Genomic DNA, 27,294 nt, shown 5'->3' with positions numbered 1-27,294 from the left:
TTAAAGGAAGTTACATTAAAAACGTTAACAGTTATATGTAAGAAAACCACGAAGTTTGTTTATCAGTGCAATATATACTACTCAACTTTTGCTCAGCAAAAATGTTTCTTACTATATAGATATTAGATATATATAAAAGGATTCAATTATTTTTTTTGAGTTGCTCGATTCAGCAATGATGTTTTATAGGAAAGGTCTCTGTGTGATCATGAAAAACATGCACCCCTCGCCTTCCTTCCTTCCTTCCTTCCTTCCTTCCTTCGCCCCTTCCTTCTTTCCTTCCTTCCTTCGTCCATTCATTCCTTCCTTCCTTCCATCCTTAAAAATCATTTGTAAGAGGCCGAAAATATTCACACTTAATTTGACTTTTAAAATGCTTGGTACTTATCAAAAGTTAAGTAGTATAATATAAATATATTTATGTAAAAAAATATATATAACAATTTTAAAGCATGTTCATGTATAGAGTTTAGCTGTAAGCCATTAATTAAAACTTTTATTCGCATATATATCGAATGTAACTGAAACTTATGGAATTTAAAAGGAAAACGGTATTCGGATTGTTGTTCATATTCTTTGTATATTTTTATATAATGTTTATACATAAAACTCATCTACTCTGTGAAAATGAAATAGACAATCGAAAAGAGTTAAACAATTTTAGTATCAAGAACTGGACAATTTTAATGACTGTGAATGATGGGTACTTTGACTTTTTTCAAAACTGGATTCATTTCTACAATAAACTTCAATTAAACTTCCCCCTGATAGTAATTGCCGAGGACGATGATGTGTTTTTGAAGCTGCACCAATTAAATACACAGTCGGTGTTCACTCTAGTCAGGAGTTGGAGAAATACTCTAAGGTCGGCTGTTGTATACGGATCTAAAGAATTTAACGAACTTGCATCGGGGAGACCAACGTATATTCTAACGTATTTAGAGACAGGAACAAATATTCTTTACGCAGATACAGATTCCGTTTGGTTACACGATCCTTTTCCATATTTCCAAGGGACATTTGATATGTGGATGCAAGTAGACGGTCCTGGAAATTTATGCACCGGGCTGATTGCTATTAAAAGCAATAATGAGTCTATAAAACTAATGAGGCTATGGGAAGCTGCCTTGAAAAAACGCTTAGATATTGGCCAGACCGTGTTTAATCAAGTTTTCACAAACTCGACAATACACTTAAAGCCACTGGACAGGAACTTGTTTCCATCAGGGAATATGTATTTTGATCAGTTTACCGACACCAAACGTAAAAACGTGATAATTGTTCATAATAATTTCATAAAGGGTCATGACTCAAAATTAATGCGATTCAAAACATTAAAACTTTGGTTTACCGATGAAAAGACATAGTGGACACGACTACATGGAAGATAAATTTCCGAAATAACTTAGAATTCTACCAACATTGGTTTTACAATAAAAGTAACCAAATGATTTATTTCTACAGTTTTTATCAATATTTGAAACACTAATTAAAAGTGTCATTGAGGACTAGTCTACATTAAAATGCGTAATTAGACATGTTACAAGTAATTTGTAAACTTATTTATTCGTTGACAATTGTTAGAATTTCACTTTGCGGAGATTTGCACTGTCCCGACATATAGGAACATATTGAGGCTAAGAATGATGTTTGGCGCGGCTTAAACCGGTTTAAAATCCCAAGTAGTGTTGTTAGTTTTAAGGCGGAACCCCATCCATCTGTGTGCATTCGCATGTTTCTCATGCGTGTTTTGTGTATTGTTACATGTTTTGAATGATATACATATTGTGTTATAAATTGTCGTTAACAGTCAACTTACTTAGATAAAGAATTAAGTAAGTCCTTAAACGCGGCATTGTACAGACTCAGTCTGTACAGTGAGAGCTATGGTAATCATATACTAGAACTGTACTCAATCTAGGCCGTTGTCCAACAAGTGTCTTGTATGCTGTACTTTTTAGAGGTTCAGAGTGGACCATGATGTTTCGCCGCAGAGCGCACACAATTGTTTTGACAATGCTTTCCATGTGCGTGTTCCCGGTTGATTATTTGATACTGTGATACCAATGTATTACATGTATGCTTTTTTGTACTGATTATAGGTTATTTTGAAGGGTATATTGTGTTGTTGTCATTTGGGTCTTGCGTTTTGTGATTTAGATGTTTCGCATTTTGAAGGATGATCATATATATCCGATTTTCAAGCCATGTGCAATATGTTCATTGCTTTACATATGATATAATGTGCATGTATTATGACAAGAAAACAAACAAACAACAAAATAAAATACATTTGGGAACAATGAAGGCTTAATCAACTACATTCTTGTTAACAAATAAACGTAAACAAATTCTTTCAGGTCTTGGAATATTCCTGTGTCTACCTTCCTCTATCAGTAATTTATGAACAGAACATCTAAATCGACAAAAAGTAATACGATAATTTAAATTACTAACACAGAACAAATATTTTTTCGCAACATGTTCATTTTTAAATATACAATAAGTTTCAAATTTAGGTAAATTGTTTATTTCACTTTGCAATTGTTGTAAGTATTGATCTTTTATTCGTGCTATAGAAATAGTTCAATTGTAACACTTTGATTATTCCATAAAAACGGAAACCTAACTCATCCAGCAAATCCCGTACATCACTGGACCACTTGTTTAAAAAACATAATTATCATTTTTCATACTTTAAATTCTATAAATAAGTATGTCGATATTTTCAAGAATTCTGTACCAAAATTTAATATTCTTATCTTTCTATATACAATAATGGAAATCCTCCTAATTCTCTATACACTGTTGTATATACAGTTTGTTGCCATACACCTAACAACTGTTTCAAAAAATTTAAAATGTACTCTTTCAGTATCAGGGAACATGTTAGATGTTTGTTACCTTTAGAAATTATCGTTCAGTGTTCAATTTTTGAATGTCACAAAAGTAGGAAAAAGTAAACAAAGTAGTATTTTGACGTCCATACAAACTAAACCTTTACAACGTTAAAGATTGCAAAAGCAACATAAGCAAAATATGTTTCAGGAAATTGGCCAATAGTATCTATAACAAGACAACAAATACGAAAAGACTTTGAGAAATAAAAAAAAAAACTTTCTGGGGCATAATTGGTCTTTAATACTGTCTAAATGTACATTTTGGTGATACAATTTGTATGAAATTTAACAATAAGTCTCCGAATATTTGTTGTCTAATGTTATCATAATTTTAGCATTCTACAAGGAAATATACTGTTTCCTTTTTCTGTGTCTTCCTGGTCAGGAAATGAAAATATGCTCTGATTTAAGTGTTCGCTGATAAATTGTCCTGTTTGAACTCTTCACGGTAAAATTCGGCACCATTATTACCGTTTGCTAAACGGAGCTAGTACTTTTTCATTTGTAAGTTTGAAGTCATTTTGCGATGCTTTTCCCCTTCTGTAAAAAGTACTTAAACCGAGTAGTATCATAATGTTTGATTTTGGTGGACACATTATTATAACGTCAATATAATCTAGTAGTGAAGCATTTTATCCATCGTCGGCAACCACCTCTGACATCCGGACCTCGGCAAATGTTTGTTTTCCCCAGCTTTTTGGTAGGGGAAATAACCCAGAATATACTTAATTTTAGTGTAAGTATATTGACGCAACGATCACAAAACAGTGTTATCCTGGGAAAAACTTACTGCTGTAGTTTTCATACTGTCTAATATTGCGTGTTTACTGTAGAACACTTTTTTTCAAAAGTATTCAAAATCAATATACCGTTAGTATAGACGTTTTCTATTATTCATCGCAAAGCTTTTAAAGCATGGAACTTTCCGTGAGTGATACCATCTATTGATTGAGGTCTTCGGGATCATTGATTTTAATATCCTTTGTGTTGAAGATTGATTAATGCTTATAATTTAAAAATGTCAGGTACATGCATGATTTGGCATTCTAACAGGCTTCGCACTTTTTTCCTAACAAACATTTGAACTCGAACGCTACATTACTCTATTTTCAATTTCAATTCATTTGCAATAACACTCAGTTTGTATAATTTACAAAAGAAAAACATGAGCACATCAAATATGCAAACATATAAAAGAAATGGGTCATTGTAATGCTTAAGTGTTGAAATAAACACACACACAAAAAGATTTATATGTGTAAGCTGATATGTAACATGTTATATTCCAGTGTTGAGTTTTAGTTTTAATATATTTGTCAATAGATATTTAGTATCGTTTGATTGAAAAACATTTGAACTCAGACGGTGCATTATTCTGCAACAATGCACACAAAATTGATATCCATTTCCTAATTTGCATTGCCATTTATAAAGTACGCATACGCAATAGTAATAGACGTTCAAAATTTTGTAACAAAGAAAAATTCGAAAAATTGAGGCTATATAAGTGATAAATTAACATAAACTGTGTGAAAATATGCGGATTAAGAGGTTTTATATATGCTTAAAGTATATGAGTGATATGAGGTTTGACTTTTAGAGCTAAATGGGAAGAAAGAGAAAGAAAAGTAAAAGTTCACCTCAGACAAAAGGTTAGCTATGGCGCATTATGTTCCCCCAATCGCATAAAGTCAGCAAATACTGCAAAAAAACGGACAATATCAGTCAAATATAAATGGATATAATGGGTATAGTGGATTACAACAGGCAAGTCCAAACATTGTTAATCAAAACCAACAAACAGGGCAACCTATGTTTCAGTATTCACCTGTTAATTTGGGGTCAAAAACTCTGACGCAGTACATTCCACAGCCACAAACACCGACCGCCTCGGAAACAAGTGTGAGCAGTGATCAATTTTCTTTGCTTATCCGACGTCTTGACCGTATAGAATGAAAACTTGCCCAATTAGACTCTATACAATCTACCGTTAACGGTATTAATATTCGTCAAACTGTCTGGATCAAACAGTTAACGGTGTAAAGACAAAAATGTCGGACATTGAGATAAGCCGTAACCATGACGCGAGCTGCATTAGTGATATAAGTAAAAAAAAAAGAGCTCGATTCTTTAATGTCAAAATTCAAAAAGTTAGAAAATGAACAGTGTAAAAGGGAGCAGAATATGAAGTCAGAAATTATTGACCTGAATGGGAGGAGCATGCGCGATAACTTGCTCTTTTTTGGCATTGAAGAAGAGAAAGGTGAGACGGACTCTGATTGTGTGCAGAAGGTTTTGACAGTTATCGAGGAAAAGTTAGGTCATGAAAACGCAACTTCAGACGTCAAACTCCACCGTGCACACAGAATAGGAAAGTAAAAGCCGACGGGCACTAGGCCTATTGTAGCAAGTTTGCTTATTTCCCTGACAGAGAAAAGGTGCGATTGGACGCTAGAAAATTAAGTAGGCCTTTTGGCATCAGTCAGCAATTTCCGGTAGAAGTCATGGAACGCCGACGAAAACTAGTTCCGGTCATGCTCGACCGGAAGGACGGGAAGGAAGCGTATCTCGCAGCAGACAAGCTGTACATTGACGAACATTTGTACAGGGATGGGGCGACTTCCGGTTCCGGCTAGGATTGCCACAGAGCAGAGATACGGTGTGTAACGTGGAATATTAAGGACTTTCTCAACTAAAGAAAAATAACACTGACTTTACAAACTTTATTGGTAATTATGACATCATATTTTTAAGTGAAACCTGGACTAATAAAACATCAAAAATAGAACTAAATGGGTATAAACTTTTTCACTCTTATAGAAAATTTCAGAATAAACGGGCCAGACGGAGCAGTGGGGGAATTTTAGCGTATGTTAAAAGCTCGATCATAAAAGGTGTTAGACTAATGAGAAATTACATTGATTGTATTATGTGGTTATAACTTTCCAGGTACCAGAAGATATCTTGCTATGTTCCATATATATTGCCCAAGAAAGTTCACCTGTTCATAATATATATGATACTGATATATTTAGAAAATTAGAGAATGATATAAATTGTAACGAAAATAAAGGAATGGTATATGTGTGCGGAGATACAAACTCGAGAATTGGTTCAAAATCTGACTGTATAAATTATGATATATTGTTATATGATCATGATTATTTAGCTATGGATTCAATTATTCCGCGGACGACGACTGATCGTGGTACAAGTCGGTTTGGGGAACAATTACTTGATCTTTGTCAATCTACCGATATACGCATTGTAAACGGACGGTTGGATAGCGACGCGAATCTCGGGAAACCTACTTGTTATACGTATAACGGGAACAGTGTAGTGGATTACTTGTTAACAAAAGCATGCAATTTTAAACATATTTCAGAGTTTCGTGTTCACGATTTGACCGCCCACTCAAATCACGCCCCGATTTCATTCTTCTTGAAATAAAGGACCGTGCCAGTCGTAACGAATCCGCGTAAACGCACGATTTATAAATGGAATCCCGAATATAGGACGGAATTTGTAAACGATATTTCGCGAGACATAGAAATGTTTTGTCAAAACTTAAATGAATCCAAGTAAAATAACCAGGATCCAGATGAAATGGTTCATATTTTTACAACATATTTATCTGAAAGAGGTAATTGTATTTTGAAACTTGTTGTAAGGCAACTGTTAACGCATGTTTCAGCGATAATAAAACGAATAAATGGTTCGATGAAAGCTGTAAACAAAAGTATACTGTATATAACAAGAGGGCCATGATGGCCCTAGATCGCTCACCTGACTCATCAAACTCATCCAAACAATTACCTAGACAAGCATTCTGACCAAGTCTCATGACAGGTGAGTCAAAAATGTGACCACTACAGTGTTTACAAGGATTATCAATATTTGAGCAGTGCGACCTATTTTTTTACCCAGGTGACACATATTCAAACTTGACCTAGAAATCATCAAAACAAACTTTCAGACCAATTTCCAGGATACTTGGATCAAAACAGTAGCAACTAGAGTGTTAACAAGATTTTTCTATTTTTAGCTCCGGTGACCTAGTTTCACATGCGATTTCGAACTCATCCAAGCAATTACCTAGACAAGCATCCTGACCAAGTTTGATGATAATTGAGTCGAAAATGTGGCCACTAGAATGTTATCAAGGTTTTTCCATATTTGGGCTGTGTGACCTAGTTTTTCATCCAAGATGACCCATGTTCGATCTTGACTTAGACATCATCAAAACAAACTTTCAGACCAATTAACAGAATATTTGGATCACGAGTATTAACAAGATTTTTCTATTTTTAGCTCCTGTGACCTAGTTTTTCATCCGAGATGTCCTATGTTCGATTTATTCCCAGTAATGACCTAGACAAGTTTCCTGACCAAGTTTGATGACAACTGAGTCAAAATTGTGACCACTAGAGTGTTAACAAGGTTTTTCTATTTTTAGCTCCGGTGACCTACTTTTTCATCCGAGATAACCCATGTTCGAACTCATCCGAGCTATCACCTAGACAAGCATCTTGATCAAGTTTAATATTGATTGATGCAAAAATGTGACCGCTAGAGTGTTAACAAGGTTTTCCTATTTATAGCTCCGGTGACCTACTTTTTCATCCGAGATGACCCATGTTCAAACTCATCCGAGCTATCACCTAGACAAGCATCTTGACCAAGTTTGATGATGATTGATGCAAAAATGTGACCGCTAGTGTGTAAACAAGGTTTTTCTATTTTTAGCTCCGGTGACCTACTTTTTCATCCGAGATGACCAATGTTCGAATTCATCCAAGCTATGAACTAGACAAGCATCCTGACCAAGTTTGATGATGATTGATGCAAAAATGTGACCGCAATAGTGTTAACAAGGTTTTTATATTTATAGCTCCGGTGACCTAGTTTTTCATTCGAGATGACCCATATTGGAACTCATCCGAGCTATTATCTAAACAAGCATCCTGACAAAGTTTGATGATGATTGGGTCAAAAATGTGACCACTAGAGTGTTCACAAGGTTTTTCTATTTTTAGGTCCTGTGACCTAGTTTTTCATCATAGATGACCCATGTTCGAACTCATCCAAGCAATTGACTAGACAAGCAATCTGACCAAGTTTGATGAAGATTGGTTCAAAAATGTGACCACTAGAGTGTTCACAAGGTTTTTCTATTTATAGCTCCTGTGACTTACTTTTTCATCCGAGATGACCCATGTTCGAAGTCATCCGAACTATCACCTACACACACATTCTGACCAAGTTTGAGGATGATTTGGTCAAAAATGTGACCTCTAGAGTGTTCACAAGGTTTTTCTATTTTTAGCTCTTGTGACCTAGTTTTTCATTCGAGATGAGCCATGTTCGAACTCATCCGCGTTTTCAACTAGATAAGCATCCTGACCAAGTTTGATGATGATTTAGGCAAAAATGCGACCGCTAGAGTGTTCACAAGCAATTGTGGACGTACGACGGACGACGGACATTCAACGATCCTAAAAGCTCACCCTGAGTCAGCTAAAAATGCTGTATTAGAATTTAATGCTAACAAATCTGTAGAAAATAGAGAATGTTTATATCTAAAAAAGAAGTATTATAAATATCATTGTAGAAAAGTAAAACGGAACTTTGACAGAAAACAAGCTGCAAAAATGAATGAATTGAGAAACAAAAAAGCCAAAAGAATTTTGGAGGATGTTTCGTCAAAGTAAATCAACCGTGTCTGATGAAAACATAGATTTGGATGATTTTTATAATCATTTTATGAATTTAGCATCTAAATTTTCTGTTGCGGAAGATGACGAAATTGAAGATTTTTTACATCTTCTGATGAAAATGCAAATTTTAACTCTACTTTTGAGGAGCTTGATGTACCTTTTACGACTGATGAAATAAGAAAAGCTATCAAAAAACTAGGAACAAATAAAGCTAGCTCTTTTGACCACATTATGTACGAGTATTTTAAAGAAGGTATAGATATTTTAGACAAACCTTTAGAAATATTGTTCAATCATATTTTAGATACGGGTTGTTTTCCCAAATCATGGTCACAGGGAGTTGTTATACCTGTTTTTAAAAAAGGCGATTCTAGAGAACCTACTAATTATAGAGGTATAACACTAATCAGCTGTTTTGCAAAATTATTTACTGTTGTTATTAATGAGCGTTTAAAAAAGTGGGCTTATACTAATAATATACTCACTAATGCACAATTTGGTTTTAAATGTAACTATAGCACAGTAGACGCTATATTTCCCCTTCATGCTTTTATAGAACGACAATTAAAAAAAAAGAAATTATATTGCTGTTTTGTTGATCTTATGCAATGCTTTGATTCAATTTACAGGAATGCCTTAATTATGGGTAAAATTGATAAAAAATGGTGTAAATGGACGCTTTTTTTGTGTAATAAGGTCTCTGTATGAAGATGTTAAATTATGGATTCATTGTCTGATTTTTTCAAATGTGATGTTGGATTATTGCAAGGGGAGATAATTTCTCCGATACTTTTCTCATTATTCGTAAATGATATTGATTTGTTTTCACAAAAAGATCATAGTTCTTGTTTGACATTAGATCAACTTTATATATACCTACTACTTTTTGCCGACGATGCAGTCATTTTCTCAGAGACGGCTCATGGGCTTCAAACTTCATTACATAATTTAAAAGACTATTGTAATAAATGGCAATTAAAAGTGAATGTTAATAAAACGAAGGTCCTTGTATTTTTTAAATCCTTTGTCAATAGAGCTGCAGCAATAAACTCCACTTTGCGATGCAGTAGCATGACATATTTTATAAGTTCAGCACGGTATGGAAAATAAATAATAGTAATAAAGACTCCCTTATCTGATATATATCGAAATTACTTTACAAAAAAAAAATATAACAAAAGCCTGGTTTCGCCCCTGCGCACAACAATCGTAATTTATATGAAAACCTGTTGATGTATATGCGTAGAACTGAACAAAAAAGTTTCGTATTTATATCCTAGCGTCTTGCTTTCACATTTTACAAACCTACCAATTTTATTTACATTTTCACTTTAAATTATCTACAAGTATGTCCATCCAGTGACAACTTAAATTTCAATCGAATCATATTGATTAAAAAACACCACTAAAACAAAGAATTGAAAAAAAATGAAACACTATTTTTTTTAAAAGGAAAATCACCTATAGTATATATTCTTTATTTGAGTCTTATCCATGCATGACGATATAAAACAATTCAATTACATAATTTTACAAAATAAAAGTTATTTATGTTCAGCCATTCTAATCAGAATTACAAGAGACTATAAAAATAATCTAATGGAAGGGAGGCAACTCTGCAAGAATTTCCAATATAACTTACAGACTTATCTCTTTTCTCATGGTATATCATCTTTATTAGAAATAGTCATAACAATACCCATAAGCAATATTTTTTGAATAATTACTTTGTTTGCTTATAATCTTGTTTATAAATTAGCACTAAGTAATCTGTGGTTTCTGTTCTGTATCCATACCACTTCATTCAGTTCCGAGGCAAAAAGATGAACTATCAATCGTTTATGATTTGATGTTAAGTAATGAGGTTGAATACCCAAATATTATTATTTTAATCAATTATATTTAGCTGAAAAATTAACAAATTTGGTTTATTATCTATGTTTCTATTATTAAAAAAAATACAATCTTATTCCCTGCGGTCTGGAGACCGCAGGGTATTGGTACGCGTTTAACTTTTGAGGCATGGAGGAGCACGTGACCTGTCTTCGGTACATGGAGGTGCATGTGATTTGTAAACCGTACATGATTGGTTAATTGACCTTTTCGAAAACCTGGCTAAATACCGTTTGCCGGTACGTTACGGATAATCCTCTAGGGAATAAGTCAGAATTACACCTACGTAAGAACAAAAAACTATTACGTGATATTTTTAATTTTCTATAATTATGTTACCGTTTAAGGTGGAAAAACTTGAATGATGTGTTTGAAAATTATCAATGTTTCTTTAATATGTATCTCAAAATGTTACAAACAATAAATTGTTTATACTGAAAATCTACAAAATTAAAATATTCGTAGTGGCATCTGCCATAATAAATAAAGATATTTTCTGCGAAAACTTGTGTTTACTTTATTTATTTTTTTTGCTCGGAATTATTCATAAAATGGTAGGCATATTTAATCATTTTCTTAAAAAGAAATAATTGTTTTATGTTCGACCTTCTCCGGTCATCAATTTCCAAAGACCTTCTTCTATATTGATCGATCATTGTCAACTATATTCCTGATACAAACGTTTATTTACCCCCCCCCCCCCCCAAACAATGTTGAAAATAGTTAAATGAAATATCTTTATATCATTAAAAATGTTCCCCGCAGGAAACCATTTTACTTGTAACAACTTGACAGCAACGAATGAATAACTTTAATATAATAAAGAAATATACAATAGTATACGGTATTAGAATACCGGTAGTATTGTTTTATCAATACGGACTGTTTAAATGAGTAAGTTGATATTAGAATGTCTCAAACAGTGCACTATTACTAATGATATAGTGATAAGTCTCTGAAAATGTATTGTAAATCAAAACACCTCCGTAGTCTGTAGCATCAAAATAGGGAAAAACAGTCTTCCTATATAAAAGCTTATAGCATCAAATAATTTATAACTTGTACGTATTTGAAATTTACGATTGCATAAAGGGACATAGGAATTGTTTCATTAATCACGTGCTTATAGCTATTTGTGTTGACTATTATTTTGTCCATGGATCCGATTTTTATCAATTAATCCCTTCGATTCACAGCAAAAAATAAATTCGGAATCAAGAACTCCTTCCAATTTCTATTGTTAAAGTCATATATTGGTTCCCACTTCGGTGATTCGCAGCATGTCATATTAATGAATGAGAACGGGAACAAATTTTAAGCGTCAACCGCAGACAAAAAATAAACTTAAATTCGGTGTTTTATTTCTTACATGTGTATCTACTACAGGAAATTGCTTATTATTTTGTAGTACACAGTGAGTTATGTATGCATTTTAGTGCTGTACATGATTTCGAAAGCTATAAATAGCTAGATCCGAAAATCTGTTTATAGAAGTAGTTTTAGTCTAAATGAAACGGTCAATCGTGTCGCGCTATGATAATAAATAAGAAACTGGAGAATTTTGCAGAAAATAAATACTTAAATTGACCCTGATTTCTCGAAATTTTTTATTCATTTTTTAGGCAATCGGTTTTATGGTGGTTTGAGTGGAATGTTGATTTTACGAATACTATGACATTTTAACAACAGAAACTTTCGTCTGCAGTTTGAACATGGGGTGTTATGTGTGTATAGGAATGTAAACACAGAAGGTTTTGAAGCAATTCAACAAAACAGTATATTGATCTCCCAATAAATCAATTAACAATAGCTCTTTATCTATCACCAATGTCAAGTAGCTTTTATATCTTTGACTCAGTTTTTCATTCCAGTGTGAGTTATACTTTCAGTATTTATCTGGGACTTGAAATTTATCTACTGTATCTTAAATGCCAGGCAATAATAGAAACAATGTTTTTAATTTGATATAAAAAATGCATGTAATATTACTATATAAGTCCCTTTTGTATATTTGTTACAATTATAATAATAAAAAACAGACTTTGTTCATTTTGACTACTGTTTTGTATGTTCCAAAGAAAATACATTTAATATTCTTATCTCTAGCAAGCCTTCCAAAGTTCATGATGAACGATGTCTTTTGTTCTCCCATTCAGCCATTTATCTATGATATACAATTCTGGTAATTTAATCCAATTGGCCATTGAAGACTTTATAAGTACATCTGTTCATCACATGTCTACTATAGTTTATCGTCATTTGCTGGACGCCCTTTGATGCTTTGCATCATTTTCTTTTCTTGTAATATCATGATATAACATTGCCGCGAAACATGCAAAAGATATTTTGAAAAGTAGAGTCCATGAAAGTTTTTATTTTGGCTCATTTACATATCGATTTTTATATTTCTTACCATGATTAGTTGTTGATATTTGTAGAAAATGAGTAGCGTTTAGGTGAAAAACTAATGTACATGCTTTGATAAATTGTTATCATCTTATATTACTGACTACAGTAGTGACACAAACATAACGATGTTGCACTACTGTAATGTCACATTACATTTACAAGTCTTGTAAGTCTAGTTTGTATTGGAATTAATTTCCTGCCAGGTAGGCATCAGTAAAGCATTTTTAAAAAATTTAATACGTAGCTCCTCTTTAATGGACAATGCATACGATAGGTTTTATTATGCAAATTTAAACGATTTATAAAACATCCGGAATAATGTAGATTTGTACTCAATCTAAATTGCGCAGGAATGATTAGGTAAGGTATCTGTAATGCATTTTTGCGCGGAACTTCTCAATTGATGCATTGCAGCAATATTTGTACTTGTCTTGTATTATGTTCACTTCTTAAAAAGCTGTTTTACCTATTTAGACAAAGATTGAAAACTTTTGTGTACACAAAAGTGCAACGTCACTCTCACATTATCATAGCGGCACTGTACATCTTAGACTTTTGATATCATCATAAGTAACATAAATGTAACATATATAAGTAATATATGTAACATAATCTTGAAGTTTGCAGTTTATAAATATATTTATTTTGAATAAGGAATTGAAATAGTAATTTGAGATAGAAATTGTTAGACAAGAATTTTAAACTTGCATACTCATGATAGAAAGAAATATATTTGATATATTTGATATTTGATATTTGAATAATCAAAAGTAAAGTAAGAAATTAATAAGTTAATATTCTGGACTGCACTTATATTAAAGTCAATATCTTTATTGCAATTACATTATAAACAATTATTGACTAGTGTGCCATTATTGTGATATTCACCGACAGATCTATGACCTATCGCCTCGGTCAATATGATTTTCTGCCGGTGAAAATCACATCATATTCAATGGTTCACTAGTCAATAATTGTTTTATTATATAAATAGGCTAAACATTAAAAAAAAGTACAACCTTATACATGGACATTTTTGCCTGCTCGTTGAAGCGTGGAAACAAGACGCACGTGTCAGGCGTGCAACGACTACGCTAAGTTTATACTCATCAATGCAGTGTAGCCTTTAAGTAAAATAGTTAATTAATTATAGATTAATCGAGAAATATGCTATAAAAGCCAAAACGAAACGTAATTAACAGTCTACGATGTATTGTCATTGAATATGTGTCTCAATCTATTTTTAGACTGGGAAAATCCAATTCAGCCTTCTCCCAGTTAACATACTTTTAGAAAAAGTTCTGTTGACTGCTGTTTGGACCAATGTGATTGCAGCTGTATTTAGTTCATATATAAAAAGATGTGATATCACACGTAGATGACATATTGACCGGGGCGATAGCCGGTGAATAACACATCGTATGAATTAACTATAGTCTGGCCCACCAAGTTTGAATATTTTTTTTTATTATATATTTTTTATATAATATAATAGTAATTTTTTTAAGTTAATGTCATGATAAAATGACGCCAAAATCTCTAGATATGTTTTTCTTTTTTCCCCCAAAAAGTCAGTAATATGGTCAAAATGTTAAAATTATATTGACTTACGTTGTAACCTGACGTGACATCCATTTCAAAATGGTGGCGCCCATACTGACGTCATTCAGGGTTCGTCTCACAATTAATAGCGTGAAATGTACTCAGATTATTCTAATTTACTTACTGATCATTAGCTAAATGTTAAAATAAAATGTGAGAACAAAGTTGGTGTCAAAAAGGCAATTTTACTAGTAACCCATAATTGTTTAAAATCATCGCCAATTAAAAACATTTGAAGTGAAATACCATTAACCGCTTTATAAATTCTAGCATACAAAAGATTTATATAATTATCATGATAAACGTCGTGTTTTACATTCATTTTAAGAGAAGGAGAGCGATGAAGTGATTTGTTTAGATCAATGAATCGCGCTTATCTTGAATACCGCAACGTGTCGTAGGGGAACGGTAACACTAGCTAGAAGAAAAGGGTTCTTCGCTTATGTTTAATTTACATAATTCTGTAGTTGGCTGAATTGTGTCCATTAGATTAAATTATATCAAGTCTGTTTGAAAATGATTAAACTGACCAAGTCCAATGTGATACAAAAATAAGTTACCCTACTTTATTATTTCGGGCGCGATGTTCGTGCTCTAAAACTTTTCGTAAGTTTCAAGTTTCAACTTTTACGACAGAAACCTATCGTAAGAAATTGAACACAAATACAACAATATCATGTAAATCTCACAAGAAATATATAGAAAAGGGAACTGATTCTCTATATGTTCAGCATTGGTTTGCTTGTAACCACAGTGTCTACTTTAACTCGCTCATCGCTAATGATAGAACATATAGACTCGTGCGCGGATAATGTGAATTATTAGAATATTATCATGTTTTGTAGTTTAAGCAACCAAACGTAAGCCTATACATTTTAAGCTCGTTAATACACATTTAAATTTCTGTCTCACAATTTTACAAAATGTCCAGAAATACCGGCAGTGATTTGATATTATTAAGAATAGGTTTGAATTATTTAAGCGTTCAATAAAGGACCATTTATAAGTTTATTTTATGTGGACTCCAACTTCGAGGTTACATATTATATTATTATGAAGGGGAGATCGGGCCAAAGAGAAACACCAAGTGCAGTCCTCAATAATTTTAGCCTTCCTTAAATTTGAAAATATTCCGTGGGAAAAAAAACACTTTTTTTTTCGCGGGAGAAAAACAAATGCAAATTGTATATTTTGAAGCTTAAATAGAAGGCCTAGTTTTACATAATTTGAAGTCATGAGTAACCGTTTAATATGTAGGGAAATCATTTTTGAGAAATATTAAAAGGATATTTTTTCGTTTGAGTGAAATATGGAATACATTTTCACGAAACATGATAAAATGCCACATATTTTCACGAGCCGGGAAGGCGAATTTTATCATGTTTCTACTGTCTACTGATGTCACGTAAACAACTCTTTAAACGTCTGTACAGCGTTAATAACTGAATGAAAGGTATTGGTGTTCGGATTTATTTTCTTGAAACATACTGAATTATGATGTGTTTAATTTCTACATATTTAATTTGCTAACCCAGATAAATCCACATATGGAACACTGTTTTAATAATGAGACAGATTAATTGAATAAAAAATGTGGATATAAGTTAAGGAATATGAGTCATCATGTCTTTCAGGAGTATGGGATCTACGGAACTGGATAGAAACTGGCAATGAAGGAATCTTCCTAATGCGAATGTGTCGTGACGTTTATAAAAAATTCATAGGAATTCTTTTCCACTTAAAAGTAAGTCTATTCCCTGTGACTCGATGTTTTTATTGTTTATTATTCATGTTGTCTTTTGTAAGTTTTACATCGCGCATAGCGACTAATCTGTTACATCTTGTAGATCAAGCTTTGTAACGACCCCGAGAAATTTATGTATATTTTAGAAATATAACATGTGCTTTCTCATGAAGAGTACTTCGGCAATGGCTACGGAAAATTAGAGAAATCAAACTTTGCTTTTACAAGAAAATGTTTTAAGAGAAAATCCTGAAAAATTTCGAGTGTGACTTTTTTTTTTAGTTTACAAAGATTGTTTAATTTTTATTCTACCTCGTTTTGTTGATGGAGACGGCCCACTGAATTTTCGACCCATATATCCTATAGTAAATCCATCACATTTAAGGCTAAATTCTGGACAAAGCAAATCCGGTACCGAAACTTCAGGACCATTTCTTTAAACACCAATGCGATCCAAGTAAATTTAGCACAAAAAAATAATACATTAGCCCTTGGAGTTTTTCTGCAGCTTTTAATTTCTGTAATCACTATAGAATATTCCAAATAGTAACTGGTGTGTATTCTTGTGCATAGTGCCTCCTGAAACCTTCCACCCAGAAATGAAATCCTGCAAAAATACATCAAAAACAACCTTTAAAGTGCTCAGAAATGAAACTTTATGTACACAATTAATAAAGATATACTTAAAATATAACCAGTATCAATTAAGATGACTTGAAATAGGCCATTTCAAAATTTAAAAGAACTACTTTCTAGACTACAATGGGCTGGGTCTAATTCCGTACCGGGTTGAGACCTAAATGAATCCAAAATTTAAGTTAAGCCAAACTTTATACTCATTTCCTAGTAATTTAGTGTTATACAAGTACAATCATATAGGTTTGACATGTCTCTAACAAATTACATTAATGCAGTACAATTTCTTAAATATGAACCTTCATGCGAAAAGTCAGGCTCGGCCAATAGAATTTTACGCAAAAATTTATATTACAAATTCTGTCATATCTTTTGATTCTGTCAATGGATTTTCTTCGAATAAAGTTAAATGTTACCGGCTAATGTCATACAGTTATTTTTATGAAAGAATAAGACCTTATTGCTTAAAAATTGTAATAGAAACTCCATTTCTTTAAATGAGAGCATGAAATTTTGGGTTAAAATACAAGTAATCACAATTAAATGTGCTTTTTTCATAACTTTTTCCTTCAATATTGTAATAAAACTTACTGATTATGATTTTTACCTATATACCATGGTAAATAAAGTAAAGAACCAACATACACACCCTACATTGTTTGCTTAAGATATCAATAAAGAGGTAATCTTAAGGTTAGCAAAGAGGTTACCATATCACCATGGGCTATGTCTTCTGACAAAGCAAGATTAGCCAACTCTCACACAAATAAGGCTTAAAAAAAGATGACACATACCGTCTCCCACTTTAAATCATTGAGAAGTCTTAATATAGTCAGAATTAGAGAAATTTTCTCCTGATATACATCAAAACAACTACCAAATATTGCCCGAGCATTGGGAGTCGCTACCGTCAATAGCTGAAATTTCAAACTAGACATAAGTTATTACCTTCTCAATGTGTCCTGACAAAGCTGCTGCCAAACTGAGCTGAAGGAGTGCTTCCATAGATCTTTACCAGGATAAGGTAAGGTCTTGTACTCAAACCCAGGCTTTGGTAACTGCACAGTCTGAAAAAATATGCAACACTAGTACATGCCTAAGAAAATTATAAGAGGCATTTATGCTGTAATTCTGATATCTGAAAAAGAAAGAAAATAATGTCTTAATTAATCAATGGCTAGATTTGCTAATTCACACTGGAGAGCATATATAAATATTGTGTGCTGAAAAATGCATGCCTGCATGAAAATAGCAGTTTAGACATTGTAAACCTAACTTAATTTAACTGCTGTAGCAGCTACAACAACAACAACAATCATATCAACTGTGTTATTCTAAATGAGCCAATTATCCATAAAGTACACTGTTTAATGACTAGAAAATGTGTATATATTAATAGCAAATACATTCTGCAACACAGCAAAACACCAAGTTTCACTACATGTACACTGAAAATGCCTATATTTCCAAAATATAAATCACATTTGTCCTGTTCAATTGTCAGTTCTGCTTCATTGAAATACAAGACAATAGTGAATATTTACATACTGATTACTACAGCATCAATCCTTTGCTGAAACATCAAAACATATAATGTGTGGTCCATATGAGCAAAAGGCTACTATGGTGCTTGTTCGAATCCCATGGCCGGTGCTTCTTGGGCCCCTAAGATCTCTGGAATGAGCTTGCCAATCACTTTTTTACCAATGTAACCAATCTGAAACCACACACTCCCCAATTCCTTGCAATGCATAGTTCATGCATAATTTAAGATGCATTTCTCTAAATATTATCATTTTCTATATGAATCTTATAAAAATAAGCTAGATTTATTGTATATTGCTAAACACAGGGTGCAAAAATAAAATTTATCAATTTATAAACTGCTTTTTAAAAAATTTAAATTTCATTTTTTAATTTTAAATTCATTTTTACAGTTTTAATTCAATAAAATGTGGTTAATCTTTCATGCAAAAGCTCTGTACCCTTCTCCCTGCTTACTGACACAGTAGCAGACATCTACATTTGAAGGGGAGATAACAATAACAACATATGACCCAATTTAAAATGTCAAAAATTAAAATTTCAAATAAAATTTAAAATTTTCAAACCTGTCAGTTATCCTTTATTTTCCTGACTTCTATTCATAAACACAACACTGATGCAAAGTTTCATCCATATCCATCAACCAGTTCCCATTTTTTCATTTCTTAAATTTAGGAGACGGCCCACTGAATTTTCGACCCATATATCCTATAGTAAATCCATCACATTTAAGGCTAAATTCTGTACAAAGCAAATCCGGTACCGAAACTTCATGACCATTTCTTTAAACACCAATGCAGTCCAAGTAAATTTAGCACAAAAAAATAATACATTAGCCCTTGGAGTTTTTCTGCAGCTTTTAATTTCTGTAATCACTATAGAATATTCCAAATAGTAACTGGTGTGTATTCTTGTGCATAGTGCCTCCTGAAACCTTCCGCCCAGAAATGAAATCCTGCAAATATACATCAAAAACAACCTTTAAAGTACTCAGAAATGAAATTTTATGTACACAATTACTAAAGATATACTTAAAATATAACCAGTATCAATTAAGATTACTTGAAATAGGCCATTTCAAAATTTAAAAGAACTACTTTCTAGACTAAAATGGGCTGGGTCTAATTCCGTACCGGGTTGAGACCTGATTCATACCAGGCAAAAGTTAATTTCCATTTTTAATGGGACAGACTATAGTCAGTAATTGTTTTATATTATGATAAGAGGATATAAGAATTAAATTAAATCAAAATGAGTTAACCTTTTACATTTACAACTTATATCTGTTTCGTTGAAGCGCGAAAAAAAAAGACGCACGTATCAGGCGTGCAAAAGCTAGGCGAACGCTGTGCATACAAAAGTAATTCAAGTTTATACTTATCGTTGCAGTGTATTTTTAACTATAAATAATAGTTAAGTAATTATGTTTTAATCAAGAAACATGCCATAAAGAACAAAACGTATAAGTTGTTTCTAATAAGCCAGCATAATTAACAGTCTACAATATATTGTCATTGATTATGACTCTCAAACTCTTTTACTGGGAAAATCCAATTCAGCTGGTGAATATGATACTACACCCAGTGAATATGATTCTATAAAAAGTACTACTGACTTCTGTTTGGACCAATGGGATTGCAGCTATATTTAGTTCATATAATAAAAGTCAATATTTTTGTACTCCAATTATATTATAGTCAATATTCTCGTACTTCAATTATATTATAGTCAATATTCTTGTACTTCAATTATATTATAGTCAATATTCTCGTACTTCAATTACATTATAGTCAATGTTCTCGTACTTAAATTATATTATAGTCAATATTCTCGTACTTAAATTATATTATAGTCAATGTTCTCGTACTTTAATTATATTTTAGTCAATACTCTCGTACTTAAATTATATTTTAGTCAATACTCTCGTACTTAAATTATATTATAGTCAATGTTCTCGTACTTAAATTATATTTTAGTCCATATTATATTACTTCAATCAGCTGATGAATTTGATATGTATTAGAAAGAGCGTCGAAGCACGGTGCTATCAGATTTGTACAAGGGGTTGCAGCCCCCGAGTATTAATCAGATTGCCGAGTGTTTTGATGTTCTTTCACTTCTGTATCATAGTCAAACATATAAACACATTCTGTAGTATCACAATATGAAACCCAAGAAAAAATTTACTAATGAAAGAGCATCTGAATATAATATTTCTATCGCTTTCCCTTTCTCTGCCGTCACAATAAGTAAACCCCGGCAAAAATGAGTATGCTCTGGAGTGCGGGAAACTAATGCCCTCACCCCAATTAACAGACTATGCATGTATATGTATACGATTTAACTCTATTTTCAACTTAAAGGTCCTTAAACTATGACACATTTTCAACTTAAAGATCCCAAACTATGATGCAACTCAAATATGTAGTAGAGTTAATTCATAGATCAAGTTTCAACTAAGTTAACACATATCACCTTACATAATAAAGATGGTTATTTTGACGCTTGAGCATATTTTGAATGTTTTATATAATAGTACCTTACAACTGTAACGTGTTTTGTTACATAATCTTCCTGCATTTTAGTGTAACAGATACCCGCTGCATGTAGGCTTGTAAAATACAAGTTGGTTGATAAATACATCTCTGTTTAAGAGAACAATTAATGAAAGACATGGAATTTAAAAGATGTTTGATTGGATTGGTTGTGATTTTGTTTTTATTTGTTTTATACACCTTCTTGAAACAAAAATCGTCAAATTCATGTCAGAAAGAAATCTATGAAACAAAGGAGAGAGATAATTTTAGGAACAAAAACTGGACAATTCTTATGACAGTGAATGATGCATATTTTGACTTTTTTCAGAACTGGATTCATTTCTATCAAAAACTTCAAACAAAGTACCCATTGATAGTAATTGCCGAGGACGATGTAGTGTTTTTAAAACTTCGACAACTGAATGGAAATTCATTGTTCACTCTTGTTAGGAGTTTGAGGACTTCACATAGATCGGCTGTTGTATACGGATCTAAAGGATTTAACGAACTTGCATCAGGGAGACCGACGTATATTTTGAAATATTTAGAGAGAGGAACAAATATTCTTTATGCAGACACAGATTCTGTTTGGTTACATGACCCAGTTCCATATTTTCAAGGACAATATGATATGTGGATGCAGCTTGATAGTCCTAGAAATTTATGCACCGGGCTTATGGCTATTAAAAGCAATAATGAGTCCATAAAACTTATGCGACTGTGGGAAGCCTCCTTGAAGGAACGCTTAGATATTGACCAGACCGCCTTTAACAAAGTTTACAGAAACTCGACAATTCACTTAAAGCCACTGGATAGGAGCTTGTTTCCTTCAGGAAATCTGTATTTCGACCAGTTTAGCGACGCCAAACGTAAAAATGTGATAATTGTTCATAATAATTACATAAAGGGACATGAGAAGAAGTTACAGCGGTTTGAAAATTTTAAACTTTGGTTTTCTAACTAAAAGGCGAACTTGTGTAAATTAAGTGAAAGACAGATATTTCTGATAATGTCAAACGGAGAGGAGTCAACAATGAATATTATAAGTGATCCAACGTTTAAATTTGCAACAGAAACCAAGCTGTCCCTTTAGCATTAAAGCAACACGCGTCCTGATTCATGCTAATTTTCATAAAAAATTTGGAAATGTATCTGAAAGAAAAATAATATAAGGTGAATAAATAAAGTAATTTCATATTGCAGTCGCCACTTACAATCCACGAAAATTACCAAGAATTGGTCAACATATGCAAAAACAGCCCTTACTGCGTTAGTAACGCACTAGAAATTTTGTGATCAAATACTGCAGGACCAGCGTTAAACAGCAAATAACATGTAAAATATAAAGCGGATATTGTGAATGTTTTTACCGTGCTTAAAAGTTTAGTGTTTTTTTCTCAATATTGAATCTCCTGAAATATTTTGACTCATCTTGAGACATGCAGCTTTAACATTATATTCATAAGTGATTAGCACACATTTTTAGGGGCCAAGTGTGAAGCGTGTTAGAATGCCAACACACGCATGTACATATCACTGGCATCAGCATTATTTAATCCTCAAAACAAAAGATAATTGAATCAATGACCCCGACGACGCCGATAAATAGATGGTATCACTCACGAAAAGTTGCATTCTATGACTTTAGTTTGAATAATTGACAACGCCCATGCGATCGGTATTGATTTAGAATATCCTTTTAAAAGGTTTTCTACAAAGAACGTTAAAACATTAGACAGTATTCAAACTACAGCAAGAAGTTTTTTAAGGATTACAATGTTTTGTGATCGTTGCGTCAATAGAATTACTCCGGAATTAAGAATATTTTGGGATTTTACCTACGGATTAGCTTGGAAAAACACGTATAACATGGGTGGTTGACGAGTAGATTCAGACGATGAATAAATATGCGTCACTGCTAGATTATACATTTATTTACGTTATAATAATTTGTCTAACGAAATCAAACATTGTGATAATACGCGGTCTAAGTACTTAATTTACAGACGGAAAAGCAACACCAAATGACCTTACACTTGCAAATGAAAAAGTACTAGCTCCGTTTAGTCACAGGGAATAATGGTGTCTTTTTTTTTTTACCGCGAAGAGTTCAAACATGACATTTATAATCAGAGAATATGTTGATTGCTTGATCAGGAAGAAATAGAAAAAGAAAACAATATATTTCCTTGTAGAATGCTAAAATTATGATAACATAAGACAATAAGTGTTCGAAGACTTACTGTTAAATTTTAAACAAATTGTATCACCAAATATATAAATAAAGCGACATGTATATTTATAGTAATAAAGGCCATTATAGCCCAGAAAAGGTTTTTTTTATCTCTCAAAAGCTTTTTATATTTGTTGTCCTTTTATAGTTTCTTAAAAGATACTCATTGGTCAATAACCTGAAACATATTGCCTTGTGTTGCTTTTGGAATCAGTAACTTTGTAATGATTATGTTTGTATGGACGTCAAAATACCTCTTGCTTTACATTTTGCGAACATTTAGCGATACTTTCTGAAGGCAATAAGTATCAAACATGTTTTTATAGCCTTATTTAAACATGATAAAACTCATGTTTCCTTATTCTAAAGAAGAAAAATGTTATTTGTATCTGAGGTGTAATGTGCCTTTAACACATTTTTTGCAAATGGATCGAGTATCAAATTGTAACTTAGTGAGCAGATAGAACCCTCAAATGAGTATTACTTTAGGCTAGAACAAGTTTTAATGTTTCATATATCCTTGGCATAAAGAAATTTATACTGGCCCGGTTTTCATTCATTTTTTCCAGGTTTGATTTCAAGATGTTAGTTTATCAAATCTAATTTATCAAGTTCGTTAAATTTAGAAAAAATAACAACAAACAAACATAAAACGAGACATGGTAATAAAGGAGAGCTTGAACCTTCCTATTCGTATCCTTTCCTAATCCTTTAAAACCCGTTACTACATGTATTTATAAATATTTGTGAGATAATAAGGGTGGCTGCATAAGAATTCTTTATTTTACTGGTGGTATTTTTGTCTACTATTAGCATTAACTGAAAAAGGACAAATATCATAATGTTGAATAATGAGAAAAAAATCTTTATTTTAATGGTGGTTTTGTCTACTATTAGCATTTACTGAAAAAGGACAAATACCATAATGTTGAATAATGAGAAAAAAATCTTTATTTTAATGGTGGTATTGTCTACTATTAGCATTAACTGAAAAAAGACAAATACCATAATGTTGAAAACTGAGAAAAAAATCTTTATTTTACTGGTGGTATTGTCTACTGTTAGCATTTACCGAAAAAGGACAAATACCAAAATGACAAAAAAAGGTATCATGCTATACACATTAAGAAAGCGAATGTAAATGTGTTTTTTTTTTTAATTTCAAGTACAGTACTGATTTACATAAAGAGGAAATATGATACATATATTATTCAATGCTACTGTTACGAAAGTTGTGTTTAATGTAGCTGTAAGCAAAGTTTGGGATGTATTAAATGTTATGGTTTAGTTTCAAGTTGACTTTCAGTAAGTAATATAAGCTGGAAAAATGTTTTTCGATCTCACGGTGTTTTATTTGAAAACAGACACGCGCTTATTAAAACGGCGTAGAGTGTCCTTAAACTATTGTTATGATTGTTATGAAATGTTTATGAACACGATAAACTTGTAGTATAAATTCATGACTGATTACCAGACTCATTACAAATTATGGAAAATATGCGTATATTTTCTTTCAAAATCTTTAAAAAAAACAAATTACAATAAAACTACAATTCCAGATATCAGAACTGACACATTTTCTTGAGTTCATTTCAGTGTGACATTTCAGACAGATCTTTCCACACAATTCATTCTCAAATTTAAATGTATTATTTATGCTATGAATGATATTTACATTTGTGTGAATAAATAATTAATGAATCAAGACGCTATGACATAAAAAAGGAAATTTATTTTAAGCCCTACGCATATATACTGTTGTTGTGTCCATGGGAGAAACAAGGCTTTTGTAATGTTTATGAAATCCGATATATAAAGCGCCAGGTGGTGTTGGGGCGGTGAGAGGGGAGGAGAGTCCACTTCCTGTTGACTTTGGTTTCTACTAGTCTGGATTACCTGCCCTTTTCTCTGCGTTCCTCTGCGTTCAATACTAAATTTTATAGTGCGACGGGAACCAGACTAGGTTTCTACCTAAAACTCCATATGTTAATGGATCTCACTGTAGAAGGATGCAGTGCAAAGGAAAGATAACTCTACCTCTTATATTGTTTAGTTTTGTGGCCCCTGCAAGTTTCCATTTATAATTTTGGTCCGGAGAAAATTACATAAATATTTGGAGTAAAATTGTGCAAAAATCATAACTCTTTCTTACATTATTTTGAGTTTAAATAATAAGTCTTTTTTACATTGTTCTGAGTAATGACTATTTTTTGTGCCTGATCATTTATTTTGTTATTTTCCATGTTTCATTCTAGTCCAACATCTCACGGTAACCACCGTCAATCACTTTACACTCGCGTGATTTATTTCGTAATATAACATATAAGGAAGTCTTTATAACGTCACTTTTATGTCTGTACTGGTTAGATATATTAAGTATGCTATGCTACTGCATTGCTACTGCAGATCTATAGACAAAAGATTTGCACGCGATTGAAACACTTGTAACGACTGCGGGTGTTTTGTTGTATTTTCAATGAAACTCTTGCAAATTAGTTTCTTTAGTATTTCTATGAAACGGGCATTCAAGAAACTGAAAATTTTAATTCATTTTTGAAAGATGTTTTGTGACTTGCTTAAACTGCATCGAACTATATTGTATCGCGTATGCATGAATATTGTAGTTGTTGGACCAGTTCAAGTGGAAACAACTTAAAAAGAAGGCGATATTGCCTTCTAAAACGATTTTGAGTTTAAAGGTGTTGCGATCGAAATTTAAATCTATTTATTTATCTCCTTGGAAAGTTTTTCTCCTCGCTTATGGCGTTATTTGTGACACTGAATGTTTCAAATATGTTTGTGGTTGAAATAGGGTAAAAAGTTGAATATATTATCACTGCCTTTAATGCATATCATATCATCACTATTACAAATCATATTATAATATTATATGATAATACATGTATAATATAATTTCATGTTATGATATTATATCATGTCGTAATATAATACCTTGTATGATTTGTTACCTTGATTAATAATTAGTAAAACGGGCTTTAATAGTTATCGGAAAGATCCATGCGTAGTAAAGAAATCTTTAATAAAGTGTCTTGTGTTTAAAAAATGATATATCTACTGTGTAAATATAGTAATTTGCATACACACGTGAACAAAAAAAAATTAACAGTCAATTAATCTATGTTGAGTAAGTAAATTACTTGTATTACTGTATTCATTAATAAGTTTAGAATTAAACATTATTAAAGATTTAACATACATTTACATGCATTTTCGGGTTTCTTCAAAAAAGAATCGTTTAAAAATAAAATGGCCCTATGACAATGAATCGCAAATTGATTGACATAAATAAACCCAAAATTGACTTCGACATGGCGCAAAAAATCCAAACTAGGTTAACCACGACTGATTATCGATTTTAAAGATATTTTTAAGTTTAAAATAAGTGTGCCATTAAATAATGGCTTTCTTATCTTAAGGCTTCAAGTTACATTTCTATTGTATATGCTTTATATATTATATATAACGCGTCCGTGCACATGCTTGTAAAAAAGCACCGTATACCGGTAATATTGTAATTAAATTTAAATTTTAAAAAAAATCTCTCAGTAATGAACGTTAAGGTAAAAAAAGTTTTCGGAATATTTGTTATTATGTTATTTTTCATGTTTTTTCTATATAGACATAAAACATTGTCACCTTATGAAGTGAAAAATAATGTAGTGAAGGAAGCACGTTACAATTATTTTGATGTATACACTAATAAAACGTCCCAAGTTAACAAAACACAGAAAACGAGATATGCTGAAAGGACAAACTGGACAATTTTAATGTCTGTAAACGACGGTTATTTCGATTTCTTTCAAAACTGGATTTATTTTTACAATAAGCTAAATATAAACTACCCAATAATAGTGATAGCTGAGGATGACGATGTGTTTTTAAAATTGCAACAACTAAATGGAAAGCCTGTGTTTCAACTTATTAGAAGCTGGAGACATTCTTCAAGTTGGTCAGTTGTATACGGGACAAAAGGATTTAATAAGCTTGTTTCAGGTCGTCCTAGTTATATACTGAAGTATTTGGAAAAGGGAATGAATATTTTATATACAGACATTGA

General features: G+C 32.2%; 2 protein-coding genes and 1 long non-coding RNA gene across 3 annotated transcripts; 2 read left to right on the top strand and 1 right to left on the bottom strand.

Annotated features, from left to right (window-relative positions):
- Positions 1-686: 686 nt before the first annotated feature.
- On the top strand, positions 687-5,536 carry LOC132756234 (uncharacterized). The gene is made up of 2 exons (XM_060747250.1): positions 687-1,234; positions 5,332-5,536. Exons 1-2 carry the CDS (start codon positions 687-689, stop codon positions 5,534-5,536), a joined length of 753 nt encoding a protein of 250 aa, XP_060603233.1.
- Positions 5,537-16,605: 11,069 nt separating this feature from the next.
- LOC132756231 (uncharacterized) lies at positions 16,606-19,398 on the bottom strand. Its single transcript, XR_009629305.1, has 3 exons — positions 19,013-19,398; positions 17,850-17,968; positions 16,606-16,872 (listed from the first exon to the last, which is right to left on the bottom strand). It is a non-coding gene; the product is annotated as an uncharacterized LOC132756231 (long non-coding RNA).
- A 1,721-nt stretch (positions 19,399-21,119) lies between these two features.
- Positions 21,120-21,947, top strand: LOC132756233 (uncharacterized). The gene has a single exon (XM_060747249.1). The coding sequence runs from the start codon at positions 21,120-21,122 to the stop codon at positions 21,945-21,947; it is 828 nt and encodes a 275-aa protein (XP_060603232.1).
- The last annotated feature ends 5,347 nt before the right edge of the window (positions 21,948-27,294 follow it).

Source organism: Ruditapes philippinarum, unplaced genomic scaffold (genome assembly GCF_026571515.1).
Source record: "Ruditapes philippinarum isolate M1 unplaced genomic scaffold, ASM2657151v2 ctg3134_1_1_1_1, whole genome shotgun sequence".
NCBI lineage: Eukaryota > Metazoa > Mollusca > Bivalvia > Venerida > Veneridae > Ruditapes > Ruditapes philippinarum.
This window is presented reverse-complemented; position numbering and strand designations above follow the sequence as displayed.

Bases quoted from the DNA above. Each gene is read 5' to 3' on its own strand.
- LOC132756234 (XM_060747250.1), top strand. From the start codon at position 687: ATGACTGTGAATGATGGGTACTTTGACTTTTTTCAAAACTGGATTCAT. The intron at 1,235-5,331 runs GTATTTTGATCA...TTTCCCTGACAG, and splicing joins TTGTTTCCATCAGGGAATAT to AGAAAAGGTGCGATTGGACG.
- LOC132756233 (XM_060747249.1), top strand. From the start codon at position 21,120: ATGGAATTTAAAAGATGTTTGATTGGATTGGTTGTGATTTTGTTTTTA.